At 39.8% G+C, this 20,513-nt stretch overlaps 1 protein-coding gene across 1 annotated transcript; it reads left to right on the top strand.

Moving 5' to 3' along the window:
- Positions 1–196: 196 nt before the first annotated feature.
- On the top strand, positions 197–20,195 carry STIL (STIL, centriolar assembly protein). Its single transcript, XM_027683115.1, has 16 exons — positions 197–411; positions 1,455–1,562; positions 2,930–3,045; positions 3,153–3,340; positions 4,294–4,541; positions 5,383–5,466; positions 5,590–5,676; positions 7,314–7,461; positions 8,568–8,677; positions 9,498–9,612; positions 10,400–11,452; positions 12,753–12,918; positions 13,682–13,907; positions 15,773–15,965; positions 16,588–16,841; positions 18,673–20,195. Exons 2-16 carry the CDS (start codon positions 1,471–1,473, stop codon positions 19,487–19,489), a joined length of 3,897 nt encoding a protein of 1,298 aa, XP_027538916.1. The 5' UTR covers positions 197–411; positions 1,455–1,470; the 3' UTR covers positions 19,490–20,195.
- The last annotated feature ends 318 nt before the right edge of the window (positions 20,196–20,513 follow it).

A 20,513-nucleotide genomic window follows, 5' to 3' on the forward strand; every position in this document is an offset into this window, starting at 1 on the left:
TGCCCGCCCCGCTAAGGGCATTTTTAAACCCCCTGCGCGCGCGCTGGCGGTTGGTTTGCCCGGGGCGCGCCCGGATTGGCCGAGCGGGCGGTCCGCCCGCCGCGCACCGATTGGTCCGAAGAGGGTGGAGGGGGCGGGTCGCGCGCTCTGATTGGCCCGCGGGGAGCGGGGGGCGGGCGGCGGCCGCAGAAGGCGCCGGAGCGGGCGGGACCGGCGGGACTGTGGCGGGTTTGGGAGTTTTTCAGGGGGCTCTGAGGGAGCGGCGTCACCAGCTCCGCTCCTTCCGCAGGGCCCCTCCGCTGCCCCACGGGCTGCAGCGGGCACGTCCCGCGCCGGGGACAGGAGGAGGAGAAGGGTGGGCAGAGCTGCGGCCTTGCTCCGACCCCCCATTCGGCCCGACCTGGATCTGAGGTACCCGCTCCGCACCGGGCGGGCCCGCATCGCCCCCGGCCCCTCTGCGAGTGCGCCTCTGGGTATAAAGAGCTACGGGAGGGAGGGGTTCTGCTTCGTGCTTGCCGACGACTAGTGGAAACCGGGGCTTTAGAGGAGTCTCCCCTTTTGCAAACTTAAATTTGGGGTTTGTTTTGGTTTGGCTTATTTGACTTGTTTTGTTTTTGACTTTTAACGGGAATCACTTGAGTGCCGCTAGAAACACGAGAGGTGGATGAGTTCCTTAAAGAACTGCCTTAAAAATAAAGTCCTTTCCTGGCAGCGTGAGGAAACGCAAAGGAAGCACCTTTTCTTGGCAAAGTTTCGCGCTTCAAATAACTACAAAAGAAACTTCTCGCTTATTTGTTAAAAGGTGTTGAGGCATTTGCCAAGTGATGTAGGCTGTCAATTGTTTTCTATTTTACTTGATATAGCTGGTTTACGAAACTCAAAAAAATCTGCTCGTGTGAATAATTTAATGTAGTTACAAACTAATTTCTTCAGGGCTCTTTGAAGTCTGGTGGCAAGTTTTGCACTATATTATTTGAGTTAAGCCAAAGCTTTATTTCAGAGGCCTTCAAAGCTTAAGTGGATTGTGTGCGTGCTTTTAAATAAAGTGACTAAAATAGGGCTTTGGGAGGCTGCACTAATGTTAAGTTTGCTAAATCAAGCTTTTCTGTGTGCTATGGGAGTTTCTAATTACTGATAACTCTCTTCTTCCCTAAACTCTATCCAGAGCTGCTTTTTCTTGGGCTTTATCTGTAAACTTATATTTTGACTTTTCATCTGCATGAAGAAACTGTCAGGTGGAAAATAAAAGTTTTGTGTTGACTTTTGTCACTCTGACAACTTCGTAGGACAAACTTTCTGCTTTATTGAGCTGGACTTGAAACAAAAAAAAATACCAACACCTTATGTATCCTATTTCTTGTTTTTACTGCGTCACACTTTTGTTCCTTCTTTTAAACATTATAAGATAACGATGTACTTTTACCCATTTTTTATCTCTGTGATCTTCTTCCCAGATTTGTTCCCGAAAGGATGGTCCCTTTCAGTTTCCCTCTGTCTAAGTGTGCACTTTGGGACCCAGTCCCCATGGGTGATGTCATTGGCGCACATGTTACCTACTACAGGTATCAATAACCCTTTTTGTGAAGCTGAAGGTTAAAATAAATTATAAAATGTGTGATTCAAAACCTCATTTTGAGTTTTTAATGCTGTTGTATGACAAGGCACGAAGGCTTATGTTATAAGCATGTAGGAATTTTTATTGGAAAGATATGAGTTTCCTTTTCCATGGGGGAGCACAGTCAAGTGGGTTGGAGGGGTCTCAGTCTAAAGTAACTTAGTTTCTTTCAGTTTTCTCAAGTAACTGCGTATTTGTAGCTTTCTTCAACATGTTTTTCCTTGTCTCTAAATATATGCAGAGAAAAACATGTTTTTTTACAAATAAGATGGTGTGTCTCAGGTAAAACTTACAGCTAAACATTTGACTTGCTTCAGTAATCTGGATTAGAATGTTAAAAGTTCCTATGTTTTGGTTCTTATTGTTTGCTTAGAATTGGTCTAGAGGCAAATCTGAAGCACTTTGGAATTTCTAGGGCAGGATATTCCAAATCTGACTTGAAAAACAAATGGAGGGTAAAATTTAATCATTATTACTTATATGGGTGATTTCTCTGTAGGTGCTACAAAACTCTTGCTGTAGTTATTAGAGCAAGTATGTGGATATTTGTGCATATAAGGCTGGGTAGCCCTTACATAAGGGGCCTTCACTTGAATTTGCCACACAGTCTTCTTTGAGTTAATATTAAAACCTCAACATTTTAACAAAGTTTAAAATAAATTACTTTTATGGAGGCACTTCACTTAATCTTGAGCAGGTAGGATATGAGGCACCATCACCGTATTCACATAAACCAGTAGCTTCATTTTCAATTTTGACTACTTTTCAGGCCGAAATCAGATAAGCTCTCTCAAGCTAAAATAACATTGATGTATTTACTGCCCTAGATTACAATTTACTGCAGTTTTTACCAAATAGTGTTTTTATAATTACCTAACCTTTCTCAATACTTGCATTCCTGTGTCACTGAGCCCAGTGTGCTGCTGCTTTAAGCATCCACAGTAAATATAGTGCTAAAGTGAGTTAACCCCACTTCAGAATTAGTTAAGCTTTTTTGCCTATTCTACTCTTTAAACTTATGAGATTTTTTAAAGGTTCTATGTTTTGCTTTTAGTGTTTCTAACTTTTCCCGTGTGCTATTAAAATAATTCACTTGTGTTCATCTCTAGTTCTTGTGACAATGGTACCCTTCAGATGAAAAAGCTTTTCCCTCTCATTGTTACTTATTCTCCATAGAAAAAAAAAAAGCTCTTCTCTCTCCTTGCTATTTATTCTCCATTGTTTCCCTTCTGATGTCGGTTTGCTGGACTAGACAAGCCAAATATTCTTGCTAAGATGGTTTGTGGCTTAAATTTGCTTGTTGTCTGTCCTTAGAAACCCCAAGTTATCTCTGCTGGAGAAAACCTTACGTCTTGCCTATCGCCATGCAAAGCAGAATGAAAAGAAATTACTTTCCTGTTTTTTGCTTGGGACCCTTGCAGTAAGTGAAGGTAATTTTAAGCATCAGGTAGACAGTCAATATTGGCTGGTTGAGTAAGCTGTTAAGTAGCCTGAGTTGTTGCTCTTGGACTTTTAACTTTATTTATTTATTTTAAAGATGGGGAAGGCGTAACGCTGACAGTCGACCGCTTTGATCCTGGTCGAGAAGTTGCTGGCGGATCGGGCAAAATTCCGACTGCATCTCTTCCTGGAGACTTTCTGATTCCATGCACAGTTAGTGCCTGGGGGCCTTCTTCAGATAATGTTATAGTGCACAGTGCTGAAGATATCAGCTCGGCTTTCAAGGTTGGCAGCTCTTAGCTGGGTCTCTTAAACAGTAAACTGTCCGCTAGGCAGGAGGCTGGACTATGCACAGGACTTGATTTTCAACACAGCAAGCTTATGGTTGAAGCAAGACTGTGTAGTTAATTATGTGAAATGAACTGCCTGAGTGTCATTGAAAAGTCTATTGGAAACTGTTGAAATCATTTAGTCATCACAGGTGTTTAAGGATCCCACAGTCTTTAATCTTGGACTAAAATGTTTCTGTCTGACCAAGGTTTTTCAGCTGGTTTAACCACCATAACCAGCAAAACAGTGATTGCAGCAAACTTACTTAAACTAAAGAAAACACCTTTTTTTTTTTTTTTAAACTATCATGAATGAATTGCAGTATTTAGGCAGTTGTTGATAAGGTGTTGCTAGGGAAGTGACTCACAAGAAACATGTAAAGCCTTATGTAGTTAGTAGCCATAGTTACTGTGCCTGTCATTTCTGTGCTCTGCTGTAGACATAGTCTACTAAATCCACCATCCATTCCTGTAAATTTTTCCCTGTAGTTGTTGTAGTGTGTATTTTATAACACAAATTAAGCTTGCTTCACATCTAAATTTTCTCATGATTATACGTCCAGATGTTAAATTACAAATTTCCTGATTGCAAGTAAGAAAACTTCGACAGATCAGCTTGAGCCTTCTAGTTGTCTGTTACTTATATAAAAATATAATAACCCTAATTTTTTTAATACATCATAAAACAATGCTAAGGTATGCATCACTAATTTTCAAGTGTATTCTACATTAGTCATTATATTTGGTAGAGCAATGAGCTTTGGAGACCAGGGTTAAGGGCTTTTTGTATAGTACCTATTGCAATAGTAGCTGTGATGAATGATTTGAGTTCCTAATGTAATACATCTTGAATCATGGTAATCACAGGAAGATAAGTGTATTTAACTCTTCTTTTTTCCTTACTTCTAGGGTCTGCAGAACAGTCTGTGCAGTAAAGAATCACTGGATCTTTCTAAACTGCTCACTATTAGAGCTCACATTGTTTTCACAGAAAACCTGGATAATCTACATTTTAATTTTCGCTGGGCTTCTATTACTGTGGCAAATACCTTGGAATACACCCCCGTGAAGTCTGTCCCAATTATTCCAACAGCCCTTGCAAGAAATTTGAACAGCCCTATGAGTATTGCACAAGTTCAAGGAACCTGTAAATGTGGGTGAGTAAAGGGTATTGCTAAAGCTGTCAAAGTTGCCTGGCAGTTTGTTGCCTTTCTTGAAGGAGATAGGTAGGAGAAACCTCAACTGTACTTTTCTTTTTAGTAAAATAGCTGGCATAAAAATAACATCACTTCTGGTCTTGGAAAAATACTGAAAGTTGTGAACAAGAAACAGGAAATGGGGTGGAGCAAAAACATTAACTGGTTCAGTAGAAGTTCTTCTTGCTCTTGGCTTGAGTAGAAGGATCTTCCTACTGGGGTGGGGAGACACGCCTCTAGATAACATAATAAATATAAACACCATCCAGCTTTTTAAACAACAGCAGTACCTGTCCTAGAATGGAAATCAGATGAATGCAAATCAAAGCTTCTTTTGTTAAAGGTGCTGCTAAGATGGTATTGGGGAGTCATCATTCTGACTGGGAACTAACTTAGTAGGATGAGCTAAGGATAGATCAGGGAAATAATTTGAAGCAACTGAGTGTCATTTTATTTGGAGAGAGACTTTGAGTGCCTCTCTGAAAGTTACTCTTCAAATTTAACATGACTTGCACTTCTGGATTTGTTGTGAATACTAATTCTAGTATTCACTAAAATACTAGAATTAGTACTACTAATAAGTACATTTTATCTTTGATAATTCTTTCATACATGGGGACTTGATGAAAAGCTGAGGAGTTGCTGTAAATATGGAATAAGAGCAGTTTTGATTATTTTATTTTTTTCCCAAACTTCTTTTCTCACGGTGTTTTCTAGACTTATATTTTTCCTCTTCAGGATTTTTTCTGAAAGACTGCCTTCCAAAATACTGGAAAAAACCCCAACTTTTGCTTTCTTTCAGCTACCTTACTATGGACCAAACACGGAAACTACTTTTGCTGCTTGAGTCTGATCCCAAGGCTTATGCTCTGCCATTAGTTGGAGTGTAAGTGTTGTGCTCTGTTTGTCCACATTAATACACATTGATTTGACATGTATCTGAGAGATTACACAGTGGGAGCTTGGTAACAGAACTGGCTCTAATTGGATATTTTTTTCTTACTTCTAGTTGGCTGAGTGGAGTTACTCATATCTGTAGTCCTCAAGTCTGGGCCTGTTGCTTGCGATATTTATTCAGTTCTTCAATTCAAGAAAGGCAAGTCACTTTTATAGGTAAAACACAGAAGCTATTGGATGCCTGAAAATGTATGCCACAGAAATGCATGGCAACATGAGCTCTGTTCAAAGATATTTGAGGGAATTCTGTGATATATATGTTGTATAGAGGCAGAGCTGTCTGTTTTAAATGTTCTTTCTGGTTTTGGCTTCTGCCTCAAGAATTTTCTGTGACTGAATTGTTGGAAAGCTGGGCTGATATCTCAAAGACAGAAGAGGGTAAACATTAATATGAAGGTCATTGCATTTTAGTTTAAATAAGAAGCTGCAAGCAGGAAATAGTACTTTAAACAATGATGGGGTTTTGGTTTTGAACTTTTCTTATGGGTATTTTCCTTGACATAAGCTTTCTCCCTGGTTGTACCTGACCAACATATTAAAGCATATTGCTTTGCTGCTAATACTGCCCTGTTATGCCTTCTTGTTAAATATTCAGGTTTTTTAATAGTATTTGTATTCTGGGGTGGTTTTTTTCGTTATGATGTTAGTAGATAATCATTCCTTATTCTCTACATCTTTTCACTTGTGATGTTTGCCAAGTTATATTTACATGGAAGCTGGAAGGGAGTTCAAGTGTTTATAGTTTAAGACTGCACTTCAGTTAAATGAAACTTTAAAATATGCTCTATGCATAAGCACTTTTTCTGCTTGACCACACCTGTTTTTAAGTTATAAAATAAAACCATATTTGGTGAACAAATGTGTGTGTACTTACAGAATAGACTTCCTTCCCTTAGCAACTTAAATGCATCCAAATACAGATAAGAGCCCAATTAGATTATTAGATAGTCAAGTTAGATGCTTGACTCTCATTATCTCTCACTGATTTCATCATGGAACTGGATTAAAGAGATTTGATGAACCATGCAAACAGAATTAACCTCTGCGGGCTAACTGGTTAATCTGCCTCAAACATTTTTAACTCTTTAAGTTGCAAGCATAATTTTGAAGTTGTACATAAATGCGTTTCCCAAGCATCCTGTTTCTACTGCTTTAGAGAAATATATTATTTAAAGAAAAAGCAAACAAAAAAAAAATTCCACAAACAACCATGTTACAAGTGCTATAAAAAGGAAGTAGTGCTACCTTTTCCTGGAAACACATTATTGTAATTATCCTTGAACTTTTGTGTTAAATGCTGACTTGTTACTCCTTGTTCTCAGCTTGTAGAAAAAAAACCCCTGCAATATAATTTTTTCTTTTAATTTCTTTGCTAATGAGAATTTTTTTGATGTTTAGGGATAACTGAACCACTAAGTGTCTCTATAATACATCTTCAATTAGATTCTAAAAAGAAAATTAAACACAGTATCATTTTTACAGATGTTTTCTTCTATGCTATTCTTGAAGTCTTCCAGGAAGTCATTTAAAGTCCTAAGTGATCATACAGGTTTGAACTACAAAGGAGATGAATTTCTCTACTTTTCCTTGATTCTTGTATGTGGTTTCAATCATAAATCCACCTGCTTCATCTATAGCTCAGTACCATTCAAAGTGCTGATTCACCAGTGATTCACCGGTTTGCTAAACTGTGTGAAAATTTGCTCCCTGTATTGAGAATCTAAGGGCCTTCTTCATGTTTAAGTTTTTTAAAGATGTGTTTTTCTTCTATTTTAGGGTTTTTTCGGAATCTGGGAGGTTTCTTATTGTGCTTTATTCATTGACACACAAGGAACCAGAGTTTTATGAGTGTGTTCCTTGCAGTGGACAGGCTGAACTGGGGTTTCTGATCTTAACTTGTCATGAGACAGTACAGCTCTTCAAGGTAAGTGCCTTGGTTTCCTACTGCATAATGGTACTTCAAAAATTGACTTATAATGTGACCCAAGTGCAGTGCTTGAAAATGATGTAGCTTTATAAAGCTACCTTTTCCCAGTGATTAGTGCAAATTCAGTTTGTCCCTCAAACTGGGAGATGACTTCCAAAGTCAGCACTGCTCACTTTTCTAACAGCATTAAGGATCTGTCTTTGAAATGTGCTGTGTTGTGCTCTCCTGCCAGTGACTTCGGCTTTATGAGCAGAGATTCAAACTTCCTATAGCATTTGTTAATCTGGTGTGCTGTGTGTGCACTGGCCACATCTAACAGCTGCTGTGGGTGATGCCTTCTAGAGAGCAAAGCTGAGAACTGTGCTTTGCTTGAAGTTGAATGCAAAAAGGAATTCAGTGGTCACTAATCAACTGGTCTCTTGTTGCACTACAATTTTATCTTTTTGCAAAGTAACTCCTTGAAAGAATTTTGTGATACAGCCTCTGGGACGTAACTAGTAAGGTTGAGGAAATTCTAGGAAATATCATTCCCTTGCATGTTTTCCTAGGCTTGTTCAGAATCTGAAGCTGAATTGTAAATCTGCCCAGTAAGTGCTGCTGTGCTCTGGCAAAGAAGCAGCGACTGTAGTGTGTGTCCTGTGCTGTGTTTACCCTGTTCTTCCAATTAAATTTCCCTGTTCAAGGCTGCCTTCCACCTTTAGCCTAAGTGCAGCTTAGCTTTCTGAAGATGACCATCCTCTCAACAGAGATTCACTTCTGTTGCCTCCAGGACTTGCCCAGCTCTGGTGTGTGAAGCAGCATAGGAACGTTTGCTGTTTCCTATGGTGGTGAAGGCTTGTGGAGGAGTGTCTGAGCAGTTACAGCAAGGAAGCATCTGCTCATGGCTATAATTAGCCCAACCACTTCACAGAGTAGCAGGGGAACAGTGTTAAACAGGAAGGGAAGTTGCCTCCCTCCTTGTAGTGGTGAAAAATTTGAAAGTAGAGGACAAGCAGAAAATAATCCTATAAACGTCCTTAAAACTGTTTCTTTGGGAGTGGTATCTCAGTGATTTGGAAGTTTGAATGTTTCATGCTTCACAAATATGGAACACTTTTTTCCAGAATGTTGAACCCTCAGACAAGACCCCTATCCAATTTGAGTTGAGTGCAGAAAACCAAAATGCAGAAACTGAGTTCTTCAGCAGAGTTTGCAAGAAACTTCCAATCAGAAGGTAAATCTTTCAGACATCGTTTATATGCAAAAATTAAATGTTTATTTGATGAGGTTTCTGGCCTCCTCTGTGCCATGTGTCAGTTTAGCTATGTATACATATTGTTACATTAAAATCTGTGTATGTGCTTTTATTATTCCTAGAGTTAATATTTTTCAAGTGAGATGGTTGAGTTGACTTGTATTCCGAGAGAAACTACTCAGAGTTCTGCTCTTGGTACTGGTGGTTGTAATACAGTCAATACAGTTTCTAAAAAGGCTTCCTTACTGATGAAGCTTAGTTCACTGTATTAAGCTTTGAGATCTGCCCTTTGAAGCAAATCCCTAATTGAAATCTACTTAAGTTGGTAAAAATTCCTTTTTTCTTCCCACTTCTCACAGCTCCAAGACCTGGATAGGTTGAAATTTAAGAATTTTAATAACCTGGCTTATCCATCAAATTTTTATCTGTAACTGAGATGGCCTTTATTTTCCTTCAAACAATGTTACAATCTTTACTGTAGCACTTCCTATCTTTAGTATAAATCAGTGCTTTGCTGTTAGAATGTCACTTAAAAGGTGTGTGTATGTGAGGCTGTGGGGAGGGAGGGTTCATATCTCTTTGCCCAGAAGCAGCATTTGTACTTTCACTGTTTGATCTTAAAACTATTTGCTGTGTGAACTCCCCTGTCTAACCAGGGAGAAGATGGATAGCAACTGCTTCTTGGAAAAATGATGCTGATATTGCACTGTAGATGGCACAGTGAAAAACATGAAATTTCATGTTACTGCTGCCAAATCTGACAACCAAACGTTTTTACTTTGATTTATTTTGGTTTTAGTCCTCTCCAGGGCTCTTCACCCAGCAAGTTGTCAGCAAGCGATCACGACTCTGGTGTAGAAGATGAGGATTTATCCCCCAGACCAATTCCAAGTCCTCACCCAGTGAGTCAACAGGTAAGTAAATAATTGCTCTGGGCATCTCAGATGTGACAGTTGGAGCAGCAGAACTCATTGTAAGGGGACCAGAGAGTGTAAAGCCTCTGTCTCAAAGTGCTAGAAGGGGAAAAAAGAATGGAAGAAATGAACTGAGAGTCCTAACTCCTGCTCTAGTTAACCTACCTTTTTCCCAGTTTTCTAGATACTTTAATTCCTGTATATGCTAGGATTTGGAAACAGAGATAATAGTTTCTACATTAGGAATCTTGCTGCTGTTCAGTGGAAGAGCTGTGGTGTCTGAAGCAATGACAGAGACAGCAAACTCATGTAGTTTTGGGTAAATAAGTAAATAAAGATCTGCTGTCCTTTTTTTACTGAAGTGTATACAAATACAATAAATAGCAGCCCTTGTACAGTCTAGAAGGATGTGACAGTTGTGGATTATTAAATATGTTCTGTTGTACCAATCTCCTGGGTCTAAAAATAGTAAGAGGGAACATGTAGTCCCCTTCTAGAAGGGGAATATGCATACTTTGAAATGACATGGACCATTCATTTGGTACACATGGCTGTTATGCTGCATGAAAGCAATTTTTTTCCTTTAAGAATGACCCTAGAGAGCTTGCTGCTTTTTCTGTATCTGGATTCTCCAGTCTTTTAGGAATGTATTCAATGTGTAGTTGATTTCAACTGATAATCATCATACATTGATTTTAAATTAAAACATTTTCTTTGAGAAAATTCTGCATGTAATGATCAGATAATATTTTTAAATTATCTTAAATTTGTGTAATTGTCCTTTCAGGTTACCAGGATTTTTCCTTCAGTGCCAGAACTGTCACTTATTTTGGATGGGAGTTTCGTAGAATCAGGACAATTGTCTAAGCCTATGGGGACTTCAAATGCTAAAAGTCTACCCTCAGTGCCAAATCAGCCTATTAAAAAGAAGTCCTGCTTGAGATCTACATATCACCCCACCCAGCACTCTGAAGACAGGCAGAACTTTTCTGCTAATATGGGAGATCCCTCTTTGAGGCAATTACCAAATCCTATAAACCAGAAAATTCCAGCTTCGATGCCTTCCAGAGGAAAGCAAGCTCTAGTACAGCAGCAGGTGCACTGTAAGAACACTTGCCCTCAATCAAGAAAAAGTTCAGGGTCATCTTCTCCTTCAACCCCTTGTAGTGGGCCTTCCCCAGATGCATCTGTGCACCACCCCAGAAAGCCATCGGAGAGACTTGTGTTAAATCCCGAAAGTGTCGCACAGCAGGGAGAGCCTCCAGTTAGGAGAACATCAGTATCCAGTTCCAAGCAGCTTCCTGCTGTTACACAACCAGTCCTCTACAGCTCTGCTTTCTCACCAGAGAGCTGCAGACACCCACCAGACCTGCAGGTGCCAGTTCAAGTGCCACCTTGCTGTCCAGGGTGCAGCTGTCAGTGTCCTGCTTCCGTCCACTATAATCCGGTAAACTCGTGGCAAGGAATTGCTAAAATGAACCCCAAACATGGAGCGGAGATCCAGTTGGAGATGGCTCAACAGAAGCCGTGTGCAATGCTCCATCAAAATATCATTTGCCCAAATATTTGCTGCAATCCAGGATATGCCCCAAGCAGCCCTATAAGCCCGAGCTATCATGGGAAAGCAGGGAGCTGTTCTCTGGACAACAGCTTATCACCTGGAATGAGGATGCCCTCAAGTGCAGGCCCCTCGAGTCCACAGTTGTGTGCAGCCCACTCACCCTGCCTGCACACGCCTGCTGCTAAAGCAGGATCAGATAATGGAATGATGGGATTATCTCCAGATGCATACCGGGTTCTTACAGAGCAAGACAGACAACTCAAATTACTTCAAGCTCAGGTTTGTGGAAATGGCAGCTTTCTCCTCTGGCCTCTTAGTGATTATGATTTGATAGTTCCACGGCCAAAGGAATTAAATTAACTGTTGTCTATCCGTGTTGGAGCAAGGGAGCCTGTCATACCAGCTGCAGTCTGGGGATGGAGAGGGGTCCTCATGAGCTCTGCTCATTGGTGTCCCTTAAATGAAAACTATTTAGCTCACACATAATTCAGTTTTGTGTTTATTTTATCATATTACCATAACATAAAAGTTTCCCTTTAGCACTCTTTTGCAATGGCAAATATATAAATGCCTTGCCACATATATGTTTGCCTGTGTAAAAAAAAATAATTTACTGCATAGGCTTTGAAATTATTGTAAGCATACAGATGAAGCACAGAATGTTCTCATCTGTTGCTTTGTCCACCTGCAAGCCTGCACCTCCCTGAGCTTTTGCTTTGAAGATTTCAGTTGTCTGCAGCAGACTGGCAGGATTCATTAGATCTTTGTTGCTGTGCTGGAAAAGCGGGCTTTGGGAATCTCACTGGGTTCTGTTACCTTACCAGGTTAAGTTTCTTCAGAGTATCAGCCCCTTAATTAAATTGTTGTCTCTGTATTTTGCAGAGTATGATTTGAGGCTGAAGAGCCAGAGTTTAAATTTTGCTGCTGGTGATGAATGATACAAATCGGAAAGTTGTTCACAGTACTTAAACTAGAAAATTACAGCTGAAATAAGTTTTTTGTATGGTTCCTGTATGTAAAATCAAGCTCTCAAAGCATGGGTTGTGCATGAGAGACACCTCTCCTTATTGCAGAAATGCAACCTTTACTGTTATTTTTCCCTGGAGCTGCAAACTAATGGGTGGATGGAATGGATGCAAATCCTAGAGTGAAGATTGCCTGGGCAACCTTTTATTTTATCATTTAAGTGCTTAGTTTAGTAATTAATACGAAGTTGGTATAGGGACAGTTGGCACATAAATGCTTGGCTGGTAAGTCAGTAATAGGCTTTGTGTGTGAATGAAAGGGACAAGGAATACTTCCAACAAGTGTGGTGCAAATAGGCTTTACTCAAGCTGTCTTGGTGCTGGCTTTGCCAGTGTGCTTAAACCTCTTCTTTGCTGGTGCTGCCAACATCAAAATTGGTGTTTTGATTAATGCTGTGTGCACTGCTGAGAACTGGAAGGTTATCAGAACTTCTTTGGCAGCGCAGCCTGGACTCGAATCCAGATCTTGGAGGGACCCAATTTAGTAATTCACTTTTGCCTATTATAGTTTCTATGTGATTGTGCAAATCGTAACTTTCTGATAACCGTCACAGATCCAACGCTTGCTGGAAGCACAGGCTCGCCAGGCTTGTTCCTCCGAGCCGGCAGCAGCAATCCATGCTCTGCAGCCTGAGAAGCAAAGGGACCTCGTTTCTATGGAAACACAGACCTCACCACGTTCACACACGAGGAGAAGTGTGAGTGTTGCTGTGAGCACAGGTAATGCTTGATTCTTTTAAAATAGACTGGCACCGCTTTTTCTGGATGTTTCTGGGATTTATTTGGCCATGGAGGGAATGTTTTGCAGAACTGCTGAAGCTATGCAAACGTGCACCTAGATCCACAAGCCAGCTAAGTTCTCTTGGTGTTATTTGCAAGTTTAGGCTGGAGTTACTTTTGTCTTTGGGCTTTAATGGCAGTGATTGCCATCACTGAAAGAATTATTTGTCCAATAGCTTTAGAAAGATCTTGTATTTAAAACTGTGCCTTATTGAAAGAAAAATCCACATCTTTTTTGAATTAATACACTGTTTCAAAAAGTAATAGCTTCTGGGCCATATAGAGTTCTAATAAATATATTATTGATGTTGTTTGTAAATCATGCATGAAGAGGAGACTGTATTTGCTTTAATTTAGGCAAGTTATACAGCTGTATCTGTAAAGTTACATATTAATGTATTGGTTCCTGTCAAATCCGTGGAAATATTGTGGTTAGTCTGGAGGAAACTTTCAAACAGCCTCAAGGTCAGTGCATTAAAATGATTTAATATGACAATTTATTTTTGTCAAGTATGTTTTGGAAGAAACTAGGACTTGAATGATGTTTTGGCAACTCTTAGCTGATTTAAACCCTAAATCACTTTTTAAATGGCAAAAAAACCGGGAATTGGAGAAAATTATTCCTCTGGCTTTACAAAGCCAAAGCGTCTCAGAAGGAAGTAATGACTTTCTTAAATGGGTAAATCTTTAATTTTTGTCCTAGGTGCTAGTTTATTTTGGAATACAGCCTCAGAAAAACAAGATGATTCCATACCCCAAGGGAAAAAAGAGGATGAAGAGATTTCCAAGGAAGACATAAGCATTTCAATTAGTGCTGAACAAGATGCAAGTAATAAAAGTATTGCTTCTTCTTTAAGAGTGGTTGACATTCCCAGCTTCGTAGAGAGTACTCATCTTGTGGAAGAAGGAACTAATCAGAACATTCTCCAGTAAGTAACCAGAAATATCTTGTGTTCACATAATAGGCTGAACTGCCTTTCATAAGTTACTACTTTCAGAACATTTTTGTCCTCGGAAATTATAAATAGTCACCTGACTTCAGTTGTGTTCTTTCCTTCTTTCTTTTTTAATTGTGCATCGAATTGTGCAGCTCACCAAAACACAGTTGCCTTTAGAGTCTGCATTCATCAGTCATGCAGGTTTAACTTGCCTACCTATCAGCAGGAGCTGATGGTAAAAGCCTTTAACTTGTAAAAGCATGTACAGTGCTGGCAGCATTCCTTTTCTTACCTTAAATCCTGACTGGAAAAGGGGATGCTGCTATAGGCAGTTGTTTTCTTACAGTGGCTTTTCCCTGTCAGCATTCAGAACTCTTCCAGTTCTGAGGGTCTTGGGATGAAGAGTTTATGATTACATGGCTGTTCCCTGAATTTTTCTGGATTTTATACCTAATTACTTTGTGTGTAGTGAATGCAGGTACTGACTTCACTGCTGTTAGTTTAATAATTTTTAAGCTCAGATTCTTTATAGTGCAATGACTAATCTCAAACTGATTTTGGAAGTGATTTTATAACTTTTTAATTTTCTAAATGGATGCTATTTCTACAAAGGGAATAGCTCAGCAATTTAGTACTTTTGGTGATATAATATTCTCTAAGTGTAAAAAGCCAAAAGAGGGAGAATACCCTTCCAGTTAAATTAGGTTTCTAAAATAATCATATTGAGAAAGATGTTGGTAATTAAACTATAACTTAAACATTCATAGTCCTTGATTAAAGTACTCTCTGCAAACATATACTGCTACCACAAATATGATGGATTCAAATCAGTCTTCTGAAGGTTGTATTTTAGGATGATGCCATTTAAGGTTCTCTTCAACTTGCAAAATAGCTGTATAAGTATCATAGTAAGAATGTAGAGCATCACCCAGATTTCTTTGAGGAGGAGGGGAACATTTTTTGGAAATGATGAATAATTGCTCTTGTAACAGTAGCTGATAACCTACATTGACTATCTGGTCTATCACGTGGTTTAAATCTTATCTCTTTCAACACAGGCAATTGATCAGTTGAGTTCTGAAATTCCCTTATCTTACACTTGTCTCCTCAGGAGGAACAGGAAGGGGGAGGAGGGTCGCTTAAGGATCTCCTCAGGATGATGGTAGTATTGATATGTCTGGTCTCAAAAGGTTTTATGCAGTGCACACACCAGCTGGCTGAGGGGGATGCAGAGCATCATGTTGTACCTCGTTCTAGAGTATTTACCCTTTTACCCTTTATTGCTTCTCTTTCACTTCTAATTTTGGGAAATATTTCAACTAGGTGTTTGTTCTCAGTTCGTGGTACTGAGTGTGCACGTGTGTACCTGTAACTGGGGAGTTTTTAAACTACCACAGGATCAGTTACTCACCTTGGTAAAACCAACTTTTTGAATAAATGTTTCAAAGCATATGGAAGATATCTGTTCCCGAGGGCTTTCAAGTGTATGTACGAATGCTGAAACATAAGAAGAACTTAAATTGTTAATAACCTTCCTTTCATCTGCCTTAAGGTTGTCATAGAGTGTCATTGAGTTTTGACTAGTCCAGAGAAGCCATTGCCACTTTTAAATCATCCTTTGAAAAACTCTTGTAGTGTTACGCTGCAGCGTGTATTTCCTCAGTCCTCAAATGACTTTTGAAAGAAAGTGACTGCAGAAAGGAGCAAAGCCTCAAGCAGCAGACAAACCAAAAGGATCTGTTTCCAGTACTCGATTTTAATCCTCCTCTGTTCATGAAATGATAAGGTAGATGCAGTGATAATTATGCTTTTTCTGTTTCAAAGGAGTATCTAGCTCTGTTGGTGTTCTCTTCCAGAAATGGAAACGTCTCCCAAGCACTCGTTCGCCGTTCATCCATGGAAGAAGGTGTCAGCGTGTCTTTACAGAAGGAACCATCAGAGGGAGCCAGCAACCAGGTGGTGGTAACAAGTGAGCAGAACTCGGAGCCACCCGCCTCGCTGCTGCCTCGGCGTCCCTCAGGGGATCAGAGGCTTTACCAGGACTTGCTGGTAATTGATGCAGGTTTTATATTCTGCACTGAGTGCAACAGTCAAAACAACCACTGCTGAAGTTATGATGTGGTATTGGCATCAGTGAAAACTGAATGTGGTTTTCAAGTTCACATGTTGTGCTCTACTGAAAGTTCCAAGTTTGTGGTTCTTCTTTTTTTTTTTTCTAAAGGTTTAAGTGGTTATTTTGTACTTCACTCTTTCATGCATACAAGGAGTACTGTCTACTGTCTAATAAATAGTAATTCCTTACTTCAAAGATGTCAGCTGGTAACTTCCCAAATTAGTGGCCTTTAAAATAACACAGCATTTTACCTTCAAGTCTCTTAAAGGGCAGATACTTTAATCTTGACTAATATCAGTATATGATGTGCTTAAATTTGGAACAGACTCTTACAGAAAGCTTGAAATGTAAGATGTTCCGGTGTTTGACTACACTACTCTGAGTTTAATTGATTGCATCTGAACTGAATCTGAATTTGCCTTCTTTGTCAGAATAAGCTATTAACCCATCAAGTTGTATTTGAAGTTGCATAAGAATAAACCAGGATTTAGGTTTTTGACAAGTCCTGCATGTCATATTTTTGTCATGTGCTCTCTTTCCCGCTCCCTTTTTCTGTAGGGCCAAGTAAACCACCTCTTAAAGTCCTCAGAAGAGCAAGATCACTTGCCTGTAAAATCTGTATTTGTTAATGATGATGGTCCTAAGTATCAGGATATTGATGGTACAACAGAAGTGGCTTCAGAGACTGACACAAGAGTGGTGGATAAAGAGAGTGTCATTAGTGCTACACTCAAACAGCTGAAGAGTCTTGGAGTGACACTGGACTCGCCTGACAATATGAAGAAAAATACACACAAAGTGGAGAATGCCAGGTAAAATACTGGTGGTTTTTGAATAGTAATTTGTAGATCCAACTGAAAATGAAGATTGGCTCAATGGGTAAAGAGAAGAGACTGTGTTCATTGCCACTGGGGATTTGTTTGCAACTTGATCTATATTTCCTGCAAAGATGAAACACTGGCTCATGCTATGGGCATTTCAGATAGGTTTAAGAGCTCTGCTAGTAAGTCAGATTATTTAAATATAACACAAGTAGTTCTAGCTGCTAGAGCATCTGGTGATCCTTGAAGTATTGTACATGCAGTAGCATGCAATTTCCTAGAATAATGAGGCTGCTTGAGTAATTTCAATCCTTTGGGCTATATCAAAGTGTTCCAGAGAAACACTGGATTTGGGAGACTGGATGTTAAAGAGCTGTGTATTTTCTCATTGCTTCTTAACCTTTGTCTTGCACTTCACCAGTGTACATGAAATTGTTATCATGGCTTTGGTATCTAATCAAAACTGATTCTGTCCTAATTGCTTGTAACTGTCAGTGCTTTGCCTTGAATGGAGAGACTGCAGAGGCTGGGGAGGGAAACAGCCTTGTTGAAATAGAGGAAGAAGCGGAAGTAACTTCTGAAGAAGGGGTTTTAGCACAGGAATTTACTTCTGTAGCTGCTTGGGCATAGGCTGATTGCCTGGTACAGCTTCACTTTCATGCTTATTGTCTTCTTGATCCCTGTATGTAGCTGTTATGTAAACAAAAAATCTAGCCACCTCCTAATTAATCTTCTCTTCAGCCACGTATCAAAAGCTGTTTCCAGTCATACAGTTTCTAACTCTTTTCTCTCCTTTTTGTTTGAATTTTTATTGGGTGTTTTTCTGGAATTTCTGGGCTACCTTCCCAGCTGGGAGAATCTGTCAGTGTTCCTTTAATGTCAATAATGTGCTAATGAGTGAACCATAGGATAGAACTGGAACTCTTGGGGTTTTTGTCTTCAAACTTGGGGAGTGGGGTGGAGTTCTTCCTTCTGCCACTTTCATGACTGATAAACAATTCTGAGAAAAGGTCTACAGCTCAGCAGAGAGAGAAACAACAGTGCAACTCCACAGCATAATGAGTGGTTGTTGTTCTGAGCCAGTTTATTCTCCCTAAGCAAACTTCAGAATTGGTGCTCAGTTAAATAGGAAGCCTCTTAACTATTGGCATGAGGGGTTTGGTTTTGAGAACTAGTATATGGCACATGTACTAAATGCACTGCTTTATAACCACTGCTGGTGTACCAGAGTTTGTCCTTTCAGTCTTTGACACATAATGTATGCAAGAAATTGGTGTACCAAGCAACAGACTGAATGAACATTTCCTTACTGAAGGATACCTTCAAAAACTAGAACCTTGCAGGCTTCTGGAATGAGACACTATGTCAGAGTTTCTGTAAAAATCCTGGAATTGGCACACAATGGTAAAGAGTTGTTCTTGGTCTCTGTCACTGGGCTTGTATCTTCTATCTAGTTATGAAATTTGGGTTGGATGGTAAAATCTAAAGTCTGAGGATCAGAGACATGATGTCACACTCACTATTGAGAAAAACCTGCTTTAAAACCAAAACCAGTTCTGAAGCCTGCTAGAGGTGAGTTCTTCAGGCACTTTGTATTGAATCAGAAGGGAATATCGTCCATTCTCTAACAGTGTTTGGATACTGTGGGGTTGAGTAGCTGCTTTTCAGTACAGGCAGAACATACAGTCTGGGTGCTGAGCAGCCTGATGAAGCTGTGGTGTTCAAAAGGAAGGACAGATCAGTACAGTGAGCAAAATGATTATATTGTGAAACTCGTGCTTTTCCTGTAGTGCTAAACTAACTTTTTGATGCTTTATTTCAGCATCTTGGCGTGCATAAATCCTGAAGCAGTGGTGCCTGGATTAAATTATATGTCATTTGCCAATGTCAGCATGTGTGGCTTAACTCCTAATGTTGTTGATCTGAGCATGGAAGCAAACGCTATAGCACTCAAGTATCTCAGTGAAAACCAGTTATCTCGACTGTCTCTCAGTCGCTCAGGCCAAAATCTTCCTGCGGATTTCTCTTTCCAAGACATCTTGCATTCAAATATGGACAAGAGCATGGTAGGTCTTAGCTTAATTTCACCAAACAATATGTCCTTTGCAACCAAGAAGTACATGAAGCGATATGGGCTGATACAGGGCAGTGACAGCAGTGAAGACGAAGAGGAACTGCGGGTTCAAGATGGCAATTCTGGCACTGTCAAAACAGAAAACATGCCAGGCAAAAACTGTGCCACTGTGTTGGACAGCTTCAACCACTGGACTGAATTATCCAAAAGAATTGATGGAAGACTTCCCATTCACCTAAAAGGTCACAGCAGAGAGTTGACTTCTCCACCGGAATTAAACAACCCTGTATTAAGAAATATTGCAAATGAAATTTTTCCTCCCAGAGCAGATCAAGCAGATGAAAACTCAGTTCAGTTCTTAAAGGATTTAAAGTCAAAAACCAAATTGTTACCTGGGAGGATTGAATTCACTGAACAACCTGGTAGGAAAGACGGAGATACTCAGGTGTTCCCTGGAAATCTACGTGCTCCAACTCTTGAAACGTTAAACCAGTCAAACAGCATAAATTCTGTTGGCACCATTCTTGATGTGAAACAACTCAGGCAGTTGCCAAAGTTGTTCTGAACGTCCCCTGAGATGGCTGGCAACGACTGTTACAAATCAGAGGGACCTCTCTGTAAAAGATGATAGGAAACCACGAATTAAGCTGTCTTTGAAGAGGTCCCTCTGCTGCAGCAGTGTAAAACTTTGCAGAGCTGAGTTTTCAGCCCAGGTCAGGGACAGCCACCTCTAAGTGCCTGGCTGAGGCAGTGCGGGTCAGCACTGACACGTGTGCACTTTTGTTTACAGTTAGGTGTGATTTTTAAAGCGTATGAAAGTTGAATCAACCTGAGCCCAAGATATACTCTTAATATAATTTTAACAGTGATTACTTAAATGTTTTTCTGTTGATGTTTTAAAAACACTGATTTTTACATGTTTGTGCCAACTGTGAGCCACTGATACTGTGTATGGCAGAACAGGGCAGAGCTAAAGCACTAATTTCTAGAAATTTGCTGAAATGGTTGGATTCCTGTGGGGGGGTTGTGTCTGGGGGGGGAAGGGAAGTATAACTGTGGCTTTACTTTGCATAAAATTATCTTGAATTTAGTCAAAATGGCATATGTAACTTTTTGTATCATGAAATCTTTGAAGGAAATTGGGGAAAACTAGCACTTTTTAAAAACTTTTTTTGTGAATTTTTTCTCTCCCCTCCATGTTCTCTATTTATTTAAGATTACATCCTGCTTATAAATGTCAAAGGTTTCATTAAAAAAAAAATTAATCTTCAGTTGTCTGATGGTGCCTTTATTTAAGACACATGCAGCTTCCCAGTCACTGTTAGAATGGTTAACTGGAAGGTCACTGGTTCACCTGCTCCTGAACTCAAGAATTCTGATACTGGGTGGTGGGGTGAGCAAAAAAATTAGATTTGCTTTGTTCTGAGTTAATATACGAATGTTCTGTCATCAAGCACTACAGTCTGTCTATTAATGAAACAGCTCTTTTCCATAACCTGCTGATAATATTCCACAAGGTGAAGAAGTTTTGTTTAACAGGTCCATTTCTGTTAAGACTCTGAGTCTTGTTCAGTTTTCAGGTGTTGTAG

This window comes from Neopelma chrysocephalum, unplaced genomic scaffold (assembly GCF_003984885.1).
Source record: "Neopelma chrysocephalum unplaced genomic scaffold, ASM398488v2 Primary Assembly neopelma1_64, whole genome shotgun sequence".
NCBI classification, from domain to species: Eukaryota; Metazoa; Chordata; class Aves; order Passeriformes; family Pipridae; genus Neopelma; species Neopelma chrysocephalum.